A 15,623-nucleotide genomic window follows, 5' to 3' on the forward strand; every position below is an offset into this window, starting at 1 on the left:
ACCTTGGTATTTGCCGGTTTTGCAGAGTGTCCGTGTCCAGCTACGTTACTGAGACAGAAAACACAGAAAACACGTACTGTACACCATATAATTCTAAATAAATGTCCGTAAAGCGTCTTTTGCAAGGTCGTGACATGAGCCGTGAGGTGTTAGAGGTGAAGCAAACCGACAGCGTTCATTATTTAAATGGAAAACGAATCCATCCTTTCAAAAGTTTAGCGCGCTTTTGAACTTCTGAAGAACCGAAAGTGCTGACGAGCAACTGACAAGATGAGTCTGAGGTTTAGGGAGGGGAAACGAGGGGGAAACGCCTGCCTCTTACGATAGAGTCCGCGCGATGTTCATATCCTTTCACCCCTTTAAGATAATAATTTAAAAAAAAACATATTTTCCTACTTCTAGCATATATATATTTATATATTTATATATTTTTACAAACCTATGAATTCGAAAAAGAAGCACCGCATAAGATGCTCTTTCGCGCGCGCGCTCTCTCTGGCTCTGTTTCTCTTTCTCTCTCTTTCTCTCTCTTTGTCTGTATATGTCTCTATCTCTCTCTGTCGCTCTCGGTCTCTCTCTCTCTCTCTCTCTCTATCTCTCTCTCCCCCCTTCTAATCACACAATCCCTTAATTTAACCATTTTAACATTTTGGTTATTTTTACCTGCATGTTAAACTGTTCTAACCATTGATTGTGTCTAATAATAATAATAATAATAATAAGCAGACTATAAACTCTATAAGAACTTAATAATAGTATATGTTTGAGCTCCAAGTGCACTCCTTCTAATGTGGCTTTTTTTTTTTTTTTTTAAAGTAAACTCCTCTAGTGCTTCCATTACACCCAACTACAGTAAGTATACAAGTGTGCATGTGTCCAGAGTGTTAAGTGTGTATGGAGGTGTACATCACTGATAAAATGTCCTTCCTTTCAGTGTTGCTGGCTACTGTGATCCCTATCATCGTCCTTCTCACTGGTTAAGGTATGCATGTGGTTTATCCATTAATTCATGTATGCGGTCTCCCAGAAGCCCCAGTGTTGATCTTATTTAACTATTATTATAATTAGAATTACTATAACTAATATTGCAGATCAAAATAAATAAAGGGAAAGGCCTTTGAGGCATGACCATTGACACTGTTATTGCAGGACATGCTAATAACAGACTGAACAACTTCTGTAACACAATATGACTTATGTTATAAATTATAATATGTTATAACTGTTATAAGTTTGTAATTAAAAAAATCTTAACAGGCAGTACAGCGACATATAGGTTATTATTGTGGCCTCACACCACCAGGGTCGAGTGTTCAATTCCCACCTTGTGTGTGATTAATTTATACAAATTGTGTATGAATGGAATTGTAATAGTGATCAGATCAGATCACCTTTTTATGCATAAACCATGATAATTTCAAAGGGATAACAAACTTTCATTTTTCAACTGTAAGCCACGTGTACTAATTAAAAACCATCTGGTTTAACATTAACTACATCTCTACTGAGCTATTCAGCAAAGAATGTGCTGATAATGCTATAATCCCCAGCTGTGCAAAACCAAAAATTTTAAACCACCCTAAGTCATGTTGAAGCTATGTGGGGGTTTTTTTGGAAATGAAAAGTGAGAAATGAAAGTGAAAATTAAATTTGACTAAAACTTAATGATCATTATTAGTATTGGAAAAGAAAATCTTGCCCCAATATAGCCCCAGTGTTGAATTTATTCAACTATTATAGCTAGGATTACTATAACTAATGTTGCAGATCAAAATAAATAAAGGACTAGAAAAGGCCTTTCACAACTGTTATTGCAGGATACGCCAATAACAGACTGAACAAACTTCTGTAACATAACTGGTGCACTGCAAAATATTGTAGAGTTGTACATAATTTAGCCATAACATTACAATGCAAAACATTACCGCCTCTGGAGGTATCACTTCACAAGACCTTTGGGGTGTGCTGTGGTGTTTGGCACCAGTACTTTGACAACAGATCCTTTGGGTTCTGTGGGTTGTTGCCTCCATGGATCAAATTAGTTTGGCCTGGGTGGGCTGTCATGCACTGGGTATCCTGGTGCATTTTTTAAGACTAGCATTGTCTTTTTTATGTGATTTGTGCTGCATTGGTTTCACTATGGGATTGGACTAAAGGGCTGGCTTTTGTTTGCTGCTGACATGTACAGTATGAGCCTTGGGTACCCGTGACCCTGTTACCAGTTTACTGTTACAGTATATTACTGATAATCAAAGTTAATGTGGTATTGGTACTGTGTGTGGTGTTAATGTTGGACTGGTAATGGTGGACTGGTGTACAGTACCAGTTATAAGGTTGGACACACGTTCCAATTTAATGGTCTTTTCTGATTGGTATTTCATTCTACATTATAAAACAATGTTGACATTGAGATGTGTCTACGATTTATTCTCTTTATGAAAGCTCTAATCTGAGGTAACTCTAAATGCAGCAGAGATACGTTTTGGTCTTGATGGGTTTTGCAACTGCACCAGACAATGCTGTTCATTAAAAAACTATTCCAGAAAGGCTGACCTTCCTGTTTTAAAACAATTGACCATTGTTGTTGTTGTTGTCGTTGTTACTTAGTTAAGAGGTAAGTAATACCTAATTTCCCATGTGTTATTGCATAGTTTTGAAATCGCCAGTATTATTTTAGAATCTAGAAAATAAACACAAAGCAAAAAAACAATGAATTTGAAGGTGTGCCCAAATTTTGACTGGTACTGTATACATTTATACATTTTATTCTATTTGAAAAGTTGAATAATAAAAAAAGTCTTCACATATGTTTTGTGGATGTGTACATGTGTGAGTGTGTGATTGAAATTAGATGTGCTTGATTAGTATTCTTGTGTGTGTGATTGTGAAAGAGTGAGTGATGGGAAAGGGAGGCTGTCATGGCCATGTGTGCAGCACATAATGTTCTCTAGAAAGATGAGTCAGAGTCAAATGACTTTAATGATAGTGTGACAATATCCTAGCAAAAGAAGACAAAGCATGATTGGGTCAATATTTTTTTTAACTGATTAATTAGTACATGCAAACATTTTGGCTTTGCTTGGCACAACATATTTACAGCTCTTCTTTTTTTTTTGTTGGTGTTTAGGGTCATGACCAGGAAGAACTGACAATGACATGAAGATTTCATAGTGATTAATAAAATCACATAATTTTAAATTGTAATTAAATAAATGTATACAAATATTCAACTTAACATAGTTGTTGGTGCCAGATGGGTTTGTTTGAATATTTCAGAAATTGCTAATTTTTTTGGAAATTTCACTAGAAGCAATCTCTTGACTTTACACAGAATGGTACGCTTCCTGTAAGCAGACAGTCTGAACTTACAGGATGTTTATAGTAATTCATATAGTCCCCCTTTACAATTATGGTGAGCAGAAAAGCATCTAAAAAACAACAACACATGAAATCACAAACACATCAATGTTGGACAGCTGGAGACCAGAAAAAGACGTTTATTGTGTTCATGTTGTTAATGTTTAGCCCGTCCATCTCAAGGTCCAATAGTTTGTGCAGGCTGAAAATTCTTCTGCTCATCAAGTTTGTAAAGAGTGATTATTTGATCTGCTAGTCAGCTCGTACCAAATAGGCCATTTTCCATTCACCTCTCTTTTTTGGCACAATTCTGTATAAAGTCTAGAGACTGCTGTATGTGGTGCAATTTCTGAAATAATCATATGGCACTAAAACATTAAAACCACAAAAAAATACTTTTTAAATTGAATATTGCACATGCAATACTATATCATACAATACAATATATTACAATTATGCTAATATAATAAACAAATATTTATCAATATCATTAATAAAATATTAATAAAATGCATTATAGTAATTTAAATATACATGTCAGTTGGGGCAGTGGTGGCAGCACAACTCCCTCTTGTGTGACATTGATTATTATTATTATGATTATTATTATGATGATGATGATTATTATTATTATTATTATTATTGTCGATAATATATAATTGTCAGTTGTCAGTCTCTGATGTTTGTGTATCACAGGTGGACTGTGATTTGCAGTTGTTCTACATTTTTTATGATTGCATGCTAACAGGCACTGTGCTAACAGTTTTGTGAGATAATGTTTTCATATTTCTTCTAAATAAATGACACGTTAGCACATCATTTTGACTTTTCCTGGTTACCCGTGGGAGTAATTGGGTGTGGTAAAGAGGGATTTGAGTGGCAGAGTCCAATGATGCATCTTCTTGATACAGGTGCAGTTTTTTCAAGACACTGAGGTATGTATACCTGTACAGCTTGGATTAGTGAATGTTTCTCTTGTTAAGTACAGCAGTGGAGAACGTTTGAGTTAATGTTTACTCATCATTTGCATTTAAGCATTTAAGATTTGGTCATGCTGCTTTTGAAATGACACATTTCTGGCTAGCTATTTTTTTATTTAATACACCTTGTGAATATGACTTTGAGGGCAGCATAAGAGAGAGAATATGACTAAACTCAGGCTTACTAAAGGAATAATTCCAAAATAATATAAACATTTTAAGAACACTTATCAACATCACTATCTTGCATTTGTCAGGTACCATACAAGCACTCATACAACATGCACTTTATTTTAGCACATAATGTGGTGTCCAGGTCATGTGTGAAAATGATGCTCCTACAACCACTATTTCACAATTTGAGTCCTGGAAGATGCCTGGGCTATCAGGGAAGTAAAACTCCATACATGTGATAACAGGAATTTCACTATCATCAGAGCATCAGCTGTCTTCATTTTATCGTCACAGACATTGCTGAACCTGACCAACTGAATTAACCTCAGATAATAACACTGTCTCCAAAGGATTGTGAATGGGCACTGTGCATGATGGGTGCTTCTCTTCTTACTCTGATGCGCTCATCACTAGAATAGGCTCAATCTGAACCCTTCAGACCACATGACATTTTTTTCCTAGCTTCAATGTCCAATCTTTATACTTCCCAACAAACTGAAGGCTTTTTTTCTGATTTCTCTCATTAACAAGTGTTTTTCTTGTGGCGACACAGCTGTTTAGCCCCAATACTTTAAGTACTCATCACATTATGTGCAAATAGAAATGCTCTTACTTTCACTATTAAGCATAGCTATGGTTTTACCTATTGATTTTTTTTTAACAATGCAACTTCACCAAGTGTTTAAGTAATCTCCATATTTTTTCTGATCACATTCCTTCTACACAGTTGACAGTTCAGCACTATCCTTCCAGGTTTTGACAATGCGTTGAAGGGTTCTAAAAACAATTTTAGTCATTTCAAACCTGTGTAGTTGTTTTCTTTGCTTGATACAGCCCAATAATTTAACCCTTACATTACTGCAACTTGCATTAGTTGCTACACTTCCCCTTTTAACAACTGACCATTGCCTTCATGATAAAACTGATAATTGCTCACCAAACCATCATGATTTGTTATGCATGCACACATTTACAAAGTTATACAAAGAGGTAAATTTTATTATGGTTAATACACCTTCTGGCATGTTTTAGGTAGCTAGCAGAGCAATGGAGGACCTGAAGGAACAGAAGAAGAAACAGAAACTAAAGATTAGAAACATTAATTTAATATTACCCATATCACATAAACCCAGACATTTATATCATACCTTTACTATATAGCCAAAATGAGGTGGACACATGAACATACACCCATACTGTATGTTGGTCTTAACCAAACTGTTACCACAAAGCTCACTGAGTCACAGAATTTTATAAAACGTCTTTGTATGCTGTAGTACTACAGTTTCCCTTCACTAGAACTAACAATACCAAACCTGTTAAAGTATGACAATGCTCCTTCACACAAATACAGGTTTCTTTAAGACATGATTTTACAAGTTGGAGCTGTCTGAGGGAAACCATGAACTCAACTCGCTTGAACAAATTTTAGACAAACAGTAATGCCAACTGCTTCCCTTAGCCCTTTTCAAGCATTATCAGTGCCTGAACACACAAATGCTCTTGTACACTAATGCTCTGGTATTGATGCCCATATAGATAAGATGGTTAGATGGCCACAATACTTAATAATAAAACCAACTTATAATGTACCATTAAAGAAAAAGTATGCATTGGCCAAAGTCCTTTCAGAACCTGCCAGGTCATTTAAAAAGTTAGTCTTAAAACACATGGTACGTATAAATTTAAGATGTCGCTGTGTCTAAAATGCCTCCTATATGACAGGTAAACAATAACTTCCCAAAACTACTTTTGTGGCTTCATAGCTATTTTGACTACAAATGGTTAATAAAAGACACACAGAATGAGCTCCAGTGGCTCAAAGACATGTTTGGCTCTTTATCTATTGTTGATTTGGGTGGGGTGATGTAGGGATTTTTTATACCTTTGTATTCTGGAAGGGACAAAGTGTCCCCAGAATTATAGTTTGGACCTTGTGTGGACATTTGGCTTTTCCAAAAAGAAATCTTTTTTAAATTTTTACCTGTAAATGCAGTTTTTATTGATGAAACTGTGGTTAAAATTAATGTGGCACTTATTAATTACCTTCATTAATAATGATACCGATGGAAGGTCTTCACAAGAATAGCTAAAGAACAAGTGTTCTATAAATTCATGCTACCTATTAGCATGAATTTAGTCGCTCAGTCTCTCCTACTGCTTTAGCACCCCGCTCATAAATCAAAGTTACTACTATTTTAAGTATTGAGGGTTTTTTTAAATAATTTTTTGATGTACTGTACATTTTATTTGCTGATTAGTTTAACACTCCACACGCCAAAAAGTGCTTATTGCTTGTTTCTTGTTTTATGACAGTTGGCATCCCGTAAGTTGCATTACCACCACTTACACTCTCTCTTAACTTCCTGGCCTTTTAAAGCTAGTTGTCCAGTCTGTTCGATTAAAAAAAAAAAAAAACTTTAAATGCTTCCTTCCCTGATCACTGCAACCCCACCCCCATTCTAACAGCTTTTTAATATTGCATTCTACTCTCCCTAGTTCTTGGATTTGTTAAATCATTACTTAGACATTGTTGTTTTGCCTTTCTCCACACTACACCTTTCCTTTCTGATCCCTCTGATCATCTGATATTGACTTTAACATTAACCTTTTATGGGTATGGAACTCACAGAAAAGAGACGTTTTTCATTGAATATAATTAGTCTTGAGTTATCTAACAGGATTTCATACACAAGATGCTGGTGGGTTCTGGCTCTTTTTGTGGTAATGATTGTATAGTAAATGCTGCTACTAAGTAACTCAAATTGACTACATTTCAGGAACTAAACTGCTCTTCCAATGCCACCAGTAAAGCATACAGCTCCACAATACATGCACACACTCAGACAAACAGAAGTTCTCTTGGTACTCTTGGTTTAATTTGTAACTAGATATAAGAAACTACAGCTTTAGTTTTCTTCTTAGAAACCTGCAAAGACCTGTATGCCATTTTTGCATTTCTGGTCACTAATAAGGTAACCCCCCCTTTTTAAAAAAAGAAAGATAGAACATGTGACGTTATCGCTCGTCACAAACAGTACGCGCTTGTCTGGTCGCCTAGCAACGCGGCCGCTTGATCTTGGCTACCAGCTGCAGGTGTGTGTGAGGAGACGCGGGCGGTAATGGCGGCCCAGAGTGTGGACAAAGCGGACATCGGAGCGCTGAGCCCTGAACAGCAGGAACAATTGCGCCAATTTAAGGTAATCCGTAGAATCCGGATTCCGTAGTCAGATTTTTTTTATGGTGAGCTATAAAATATTCAGGATGTTACTTTTCCAAGTGTGTGTGTGTGTGTGTTTCTCCAGTGCTGCAGGTAGTTAAAATAGTTCAGATTCAGTATCTTCAAACATTAAAAAAAAGAAAAATTATAGATATTTATATGAAATTGGAGCAGCTGCGAGTCAGTCAGTCAGTGGTGTGTCGTTTAAGAGCGAGTGAATATTGATCAAAGGAATCAAGGATCAAAGGAAGTGAATGAATCGATACATTGTGACTCATTACAAAGCAACACCGATGAACTGCTAGAGGACTATCAAAGTCATAATGGTAAAATGAGCTTTTAATAAAAATATGTGTGCACATTGACTGCATTGTCAAACCAACTACCAGCTGCAAAATGTTTTCAGCTTTCTATAGTTTAGCTATTCAGCACACACAGATAATTGTGGAAATGAAACTACGTAACTGACAATCTGGTTGCAGGCACTGGTGGCTCACTAGTAGGTTTCTCGCCTCCCCAGGGGAAGGCCCAAGTTCAATTCCCAGCCAACTGTTTCTGGGTTGAAATGATAAGAAATTCTTATTACTTGCCTAATTAATTTATTTACGGTAATAAGTAATCATAAAATTTATCAGCTGGCAAAAGTAGTTTAGCAACTTATGTTTTACAGAGCTGGCTTTTTCAAGATGCCACCTTGTTATGGAGAGAACTAACCTAAATATACCATGATACCACTCACATACTGTGTTCAGGCAATCAGGGTGGTGATGTTGCTTCTTAACAGGCAAATTATCTAGAGCATAGTTCTGTACCATCTGATTAGAAAATAAAATTGCATTTATTTTGACAAATATTGCAATTTTGCTTTAACTACAGCATTTTACTTTTAAATGGACTATTTAGTATTCATAACGTATATTGAGATTAAAGGCACTAGAAGTAGTTTCATTAACGCAACTTATCTTTCCAATCTCAAATGTTTATTTTGAAATCCTTCCAATAATGTAAGTAATTTTGTGACACCATCTGATTTTCTCATTCAGCAACATGCCTACAATTGCTTCATATTAATAATTAATAATATTAATATTTATTATTTTAATTATTAACTATTAGTGTTTGTTAATTACTTTTTTTTTACTTTGCGCTAATAAATGAGGCTTTTGATTGGACAGTTTGAGCTTGAGTCTCAGAGTCCATACGTCATGTTTAGTATACTTCAGGCAAAACTCCACATGAATTACTAACCATGTATACAGTATGTTAGGTGTTATTGCACCTTTTTTGCATTTAGATAATTTCACAGGTTCATACTAAGATTTTGATTTCTAGGCGATTAATTGCGCAGCCCTACTAGACCAGAGCTTTTGTATAAACATTTTGTAAAGCAACAGATGGGCTATAGTCCATAACACCTAAAACTTTACCTCCACAATACTGTAGGTAAACCAACTGCTAAAAAGACATGTTGTGCGCTTGGAGAGGGTCTGTGTGTATTCTGGCCCAAGTAAAAGAGCACTTAGTGAGGTCAGACACTGATGTTACTGATGTAAGATGAGAAGTCCTGGTTCACAATCAATATTCCGATTAATTCCCAAAGATGTTCAGTGGGCTGGAGGTAAGGGTGCTGTGCAGGCCAGGGACGTTTCTCCTCACCAAAACTGTTAATCCATGTCTTTATGTATGTTAATTTGCATACAGCAGCACATGGTTCTGCTAGAACAGGAAAGGACTTTCTTCAAACTCTTGGCTCAAAGGCGCACGTTTTATAAAATCTCTTTGTATGCTGCAGAATTAACATCACACATAACTGGAATTATGGAATCCTGACTATTATAAGTGTCCCACCAAACTTTACTGTTGGATTCTGTCAGGAGGCCAGATTTGTCCATCTGTGAGATAAAGTCATGTGATTAATCACTTCAGTAAATACATTTATATTGCTTCAGATTCCAGTGGGAGTTACACAACAACAACTGTGCACAGGGCCAAAAGTCAGCTATCTTGACTATAGCTTGTGTGCAGCTGCTTGGCCATGGAAACTCCTTTTGTGGAGCTTCTAGATGTTGCTTTAAGAGACAGTTTGAAGCTCTGGCACTGCACACTTGTCTAAGGCTTCATAGCTGAGCACGGCAGCAAACTGACTTGTGGCAATGTGGCCTCCTGTGACAATTAAAATAATTGAGCACTTCGGTACAACCTGTTCTGCAGCTAGTGTTTGTCTGTGGAGATTGCATGGATGTGTGCTTGCTTTTTTTTGCAGCTGTTAGAAATGAGTGTAGCTGAGAACATCTTGGTTTAGTCATGAGGAGCTTTTTCTGTTAGACATAATGGGCACAAACGTGTATTTCTGTGAATGCGTATCCGAAATTGATCAAATGTTTTTCATTGCGGAGAATTGCATTGTTGGTTTCACTTTGACATTTTCCCATAGATCAAGACAAGAATAGCGAATGAAAAATATCTAAGAGCTCATCCAGAAGTGGAAATGCTGCTGAGTGATTTTCTAAGGTAATAATCAGGATGACAATTTTAGACAAAAAAAAAATAACAGATTTAACCTACCCCAACTAGAATGTCTTGCTAAATAAATACTGTTTAATTTTTAGCATTAATTAGTTCCTATAGTTGCATCAGAATCAGTAATTAAACATCAAACATCAGACATTTATTTCAATGCAAAAGGTATTTACCATTATTTTGCTCTCTCTCTCCTTCTGTCCCTCCTCAGCGATGTATTTGTTAAAAGACCTACAGATATCCGCAAATTTGCTGCAGGTAGGAAATTTACTTTAATATCGGCCATACAATGCTATTGGAAAGTTAAAATGTTAAAATGACTCTTAAAATGTTTTTCACATTCTGTTCTTTTTCACACTTAAAATGGGTTCAGATCCCTTTTTCCTCATCATTCCCCATGATCATACCCTTTTTTTGGAAGTTTCTGCCATGTCAGTGCACAGGAATTTTTAGGCCTCTCTAGAGATATTGTATTGAGTTCAGGACCAAACTCAGACAGGGCTTGATTGGGATGTTCACACAGTAGTTCTGAAATTACTCCTGTGTTTTCTTTGCATTATGCTTTGGGTTGTTTTCTTGTTTAAGCCATCTCCCCTGCCTGAGATCCTGAGCAAATTTTTTTTCTACATCTATTTTCCCTCTATTCTGACGGAGTCCCCTAGTTGTAGAAAACCATCCTCACATGCTCATGCTGCCACCACCGTGTTTGACTTTAGGGATGTTTTAACAAGGTATCGCTGCACAGTGCTGCAGTGAGGATTTTCCTTTTGTAGGTTTCTTCCATCTCCACAATGGAACTCAAGATCCCATTTATAGTCACCCTTGTGGTCATGGCTTCATTTGTGACAAAATCCCTTTATTCCCACTTACTTAATTTGGCTAAATGTCAGATCTAAAAAGACTGATGGTTGATCCAAATCTGTTCTATATCTTGTATGTTTTCAATGCTGCAGAAAAGTTCTTGTTTTATGTGTCTCATGCCTGACATATACCATTTGCCATGAGACCTTATATATACAGGTGTGTGCCTTTTCTTATTAGCTGTAGAAGCAACTCAATGACAACTGATAGGAGTAGGATGCACCAGAGCTCAAAAGCAAGTGTCATAACCGAGGGTGTGAATATTTAAATAAATTAATTAGATGCGTCAGTTGTATAAACATATAGGTTTATAGAGACAAGTGTCCTTTTTAGATGTATTTATTTAATGCTATGTAGCATTTGGATGTTAGAGTACATAGAACATTTTAAAGTAAAAGACCATGACATTACTTTTTTTTAAAGAAGATATATATTCCCTTTCATGAAAGACTCTGTAAATAGTAAGGCAACATGGTGAATTAAATTTACTGTTGAAATAAGCAATTTCACTTGAGAAAGAGAAAGAGAGTGCGGTTGTGCTGAAATATCGGGCATCACAGAACAACAGCATGACCTCGAGTGTGATATTGCTTTTATACCACAGTTCCACAAACTCCGTTTATCAACAACAGATTATGATTTCTTTATTATTTAACCAACTGGTGGAGGTAACTAACCACAACTGGTGGAGCTGGCGACTAACAGTCCCATGGTTAAATCCCAAATCGCATTAAATGGAAAGCTAGTGTGCTAGGGTGTACAATCTAAATCCCTGGATCAGTGGCTGGAGAGCTAGAGAAATTCAGCCTTGTAATAGGACTTGGAGGCAGTTGTTAAGGAGTAAGTGTTTTTTTTTTTTTTTTTAAGATGACAACATTATCAGATGTGTTTCTGTGCTGAGAGTGCTTTTTCTGACTGCTGTGGAATGTGGGTTTTGGCAGGCAGCTGCTCTCCTCAGGGATGCAGACTATACCGATCTACTTAAACCCATTCTGCAACTGACAGTTAGTGTCCTCGACGATTATTAGGACACCTGGGATACAGAGTGATACATGTAGTTAGACATCCCAGGAGTGTTATTGTCTTTAATCTCCACTTATGGAATACCGCTCGTCCAATCAGATTGCTCGCTTTGGAATTAACTGTTGTATAGTGCTGTTTAGCTTAATTTTTTTTATTTGTGGTATTTCAATTCATGTTTAGTGAATTATTTTGTGCTTATAATAGTTTTAGCTTAATTTTTATTTGGCACTTATAAGCATGTACTGTAGATGCATGCATGATATGCTGACTTATTGCTTGTTCTTGCTCTATTATTGTTATTATTTATTTGTTTGTTTGTTTGTTTGTTTGTTTATTTGTTTGTTTGATTGTTTGTTTGTTTTTGTATTATTAAAATAATCGTTAACAGTAAAACAAGCTTAACATTAAAATCTGGTCCTTTCCTGTCCATTTGTATTATCCTACAGCTTTCCAGTAGTTTCCAGTGATGACATGTAGGTCTTCTCAGTTTTTGCATTCTGTGTTTCATGGTTTTGACCTTCCCTTGGTTTTAATTATGGATATTCTTTATTGGAGAGTAATGAGGCACTAACATAAGCACTTTGCTGCATAAAACTAAAACAAAGGAAGCAAAATCTCTGGAGTGACTTGATACAACAAATGGCTGTGGTTTCAACAATAAGACACATTACACTGCTTTCTGCAACAAATTTGCCCCATTAGCTATTTGAATGAAGGGTTTATGTCAGAAATCTTGTTCTATTTTCCATCCTTAATGGCTTAGCTAATCATATTTGCATAAACAAGCAGTAGTTTAAAATTAATTGAGTGTCATTTGTGTGTGATGACATTAATCACTATAATGGATTGGATCATTCACACAGGAGCAGATGGTTTGAATCTGAATGACTTCGTTATTAAAGCTTTGGTGTTGCTGAAATCTGAATCTTATCCTAATTCTGAATGTTTCTGCTAGTTGAGTGACTGTGGATTGACTAAAGGGCTGATCACAATGTTTAGTAGCGTTCTTATTCACATCATAGCATCCCACACAAGGGTCGTAAAGTCCATCAGTCCTTCGGAACTATCAGGTTGGTTTGATTTCTTGCACATTTAGTGCCTTAAAAAGCTTCAGTTGATTTAGCAGATTTTATAGATGTAGCAATTTGCTCAAAATTCTGCAATATCTACATAGTCTTATTGTGACATACTCTAGGTAGATTATATTTTATAGGACCAATTGCCCGCTTGCAGTGCATGCACTCGCCTATGACTACACAGAGGATGAGTGAGCTACAGTATAGTAGCAAGCTGAGAGAAATTGATTCAGGGTGGTTGTTTCTTTTTCCCACATTACTTACGGAAGTGCATTACTCTGATGATGACAGATGATCAGGCCGGTGATTAGGTGATTAATATACTGGTGATGCTGAATGCTGAGTGGTACAGCTGAAAGAGGAAGTTGGGTTTTTGATGAGGTTGTTACATAAACAACCAATTTTTAAATCTTTAGGTGCTTTGCATCCTGAGGCAGTAAAGCTTTTGTTCCAACTTCTTTTACTTATTCTACTTAATTTAATTTCATTTAATATAATGAAATAAGGGGTCGCAATTTGGAACCCTTCTGTATGTACAGTATACATCTAATTGTCTTGCTAGGATTTAACAACCTGATTTAGCTGTGTCTCATATATAAGGTCCTCGGGTGGACCTTTGCTGGTTGGTAATGTGATCGTAAACACCTAAACGCTTAGGATAAAAACATTGATCTTTTTTTCTTTCCTTTTTTTCAGATCATTTCAGTGATCCAGACTTACCGAGGAAAATTCAGATAAAACTGGATGAGAAAATATGAAGAGGTCTTGAAATACATAAAATAATGATGATCGCATTGGCAAACAATGACCAAGATTTCGTTAACATGATACCATTGTTATCATTGCTCTTTATCAGGGGAGAAGACTGTGGCTCGTTTGTTAAATGAGACTATGGGGATGTAAAAACTACAGTATGAAGATGAATGTGAACACCATAGTAATGAGCGTAGTCATCTGCTGCATTAGGAGAGGACAAAAAAGCATTTTTTTCCTATTGAAACAATCACACTAATTTGAATACATCTTAACCAAGTGTCATTATCTATCTGGGATGTTACTGCCTATATAGAGTCTGGCATACAGAAAGTGCATACCTTCATCTTCATGGTTTTTGAAATGTATCTTAAGATACACATTTTCCACATGGATGTGAATGGAAAAGGAAGTCCATCTTCCATCTTGCTAACAAAATTGTTCAGAATTTTTAGCACCCCAAAATAGGCAAAAATACATGATGTATAAATAACAAAAACAGCATGTTTTGAGCTAAAACACATACTTTTTAAAGTAGTCCATTATTTTTTTTTATAAAATTCAAAAGAACTATTAATATTTTATGATGTTAACCTTGTAGAGAGCAATAGCACATAATCTATTTTTATAAAGTTTATAAACCTAAAATACCCTGTATTAGAATTCATAATGCCACAGTTCCACACAAGTGCCTTTAAACCATCAGACTAAACCATTAATTATTTAACATCATATTTGACACTTAACTTCAACTCTAGTGCTAATGATGCTTTGTGACATTCAGGTGCTAGGTTTTGCCGTCAAGTTTGAAATTCAGCTTTAAAAACTCAACTTTTACAACAAGCTGTTTAGAAGCATTGCAAGAAATACTGTAAGGCTGCTAGTTAACTCTTATTCTAAACCTATTATCTTAAGGCTTTTTTTCCATCCTTTACCCTTCCATTCATGGGATAAGTTCCAGGCAAATTTACAACTCCTTCAACTTTTTGGTATCCAAATTATATAAATTGTACTTTTAACTGCTAATATATTTTTGAATTCATTATTTGACTTGTCCAGGTCGACTAACATATTTTTTTGTTGAAATGCTTTTTTTTTCCTCCTGGTAAAAGAAGACAGAAAAAAATGTGCAACATCATTAATCCAGGGAAACAGGGCATGTCTAAAGGGCACAGTATAAACAAGTTCTCATGATTTATAAAGGAAAAAAATAGTCTTATTGGTTGAGATGACAATTGTAATTATTCTGCACTATCATTATTTTATAGTATGATTTTTATGAATGGTGCAAATAATTCTGGCTAGTACTGTATGTACCTTTTATTCTAATTTTGTGTAAACACAATTTAATAAAGGTGTTGTGCAAAGAAATGAGCTGTTGCACCATATCAGTGTTGTGTTTTTTTTTTCTCATTGGGCCATTTATATGGATGAATTTGTTCTTTGCTCAACTCACTCATGGATGAAAGTCATGTTCTAAATAAGCTTTAATAAGCCCCAGAGGGACCTACATGGACACAGAGCGTTCATTTAAACACCAGTGGAGTTAATTACACTTCTTGTATTACTGAACATGAGTACGGAACATTTTGGACTCAAACTTTATAGTTTGTTTGCAAAAGTTCTCAACCCCTTTAAACTGTTTGAGTTTCCAGGTTG

At 35.8% G+C, this 15,623-nt stretch overlaps 1 protein-coding gene and 1 long non-coding RNA gene across 6 annotated transcripts in view; one reads left to right on the forward strand and one right to left on the reverse strand.

The window, feature by feature from the left end:
• LOC128520147 (uncharacterized) overlaps positions 1–308 on the reverse strand; it is a 102,193-nt gene extending 101,885 nt beyond the window's left edge. For all 5 annotated transcript variants that reach the window (XR_008357914.1, XR_008357915.1, XR_008357913.1 and 2 more), the window contains exon 1: positions 3–308. This is a non-coding gene — a long non-coding RNA (uncharacterized LOC128520147). The remainder of the gene's footprint in view (positions 1–2) is intronic.
• A 7,265-nt stretch (positions 309–7,573) lies between these two features.
• LOC128520588 (RIIa domain-containing protein 1) lies at positions 7,574–15,350 on the forward strand. Its single transcript, XM_053494896.1, has 4 exons — positions 7,574–7,711; positions 10,166–10,242; positions 10,463–10,509; positions 13,908–15,350. Exons 1-4 carry the CDS (start codon positions 7,634–7,636, stop codon positions 13,967–13,969), a joined length of 264 nt encoding a protein of 87 aa, XP_053350871.1. The 5' UTR covers positions 7,574–7,633; the 3' UTR covers positions 13,970–15,350.
• Positions 15,351–15,623: the final 273 nt, after the last annotated feature.

Source organism: Clarias gariepinus, chromosome 4, assembly GCF_024256425.1.
Source record: "Clarias gariepinus isolate MV-2021 ecotype Netherlands chromosome 4, CGAR_prim_01v2, whole genome shotgun sequence".
In the NCBI taxonomy this organism is placed as follows: Eukaryota; Metazoa; Chordata; class Actinopteri; order Siluriformes; family Clariidae; genus Clarias; species Clarias gariepinus.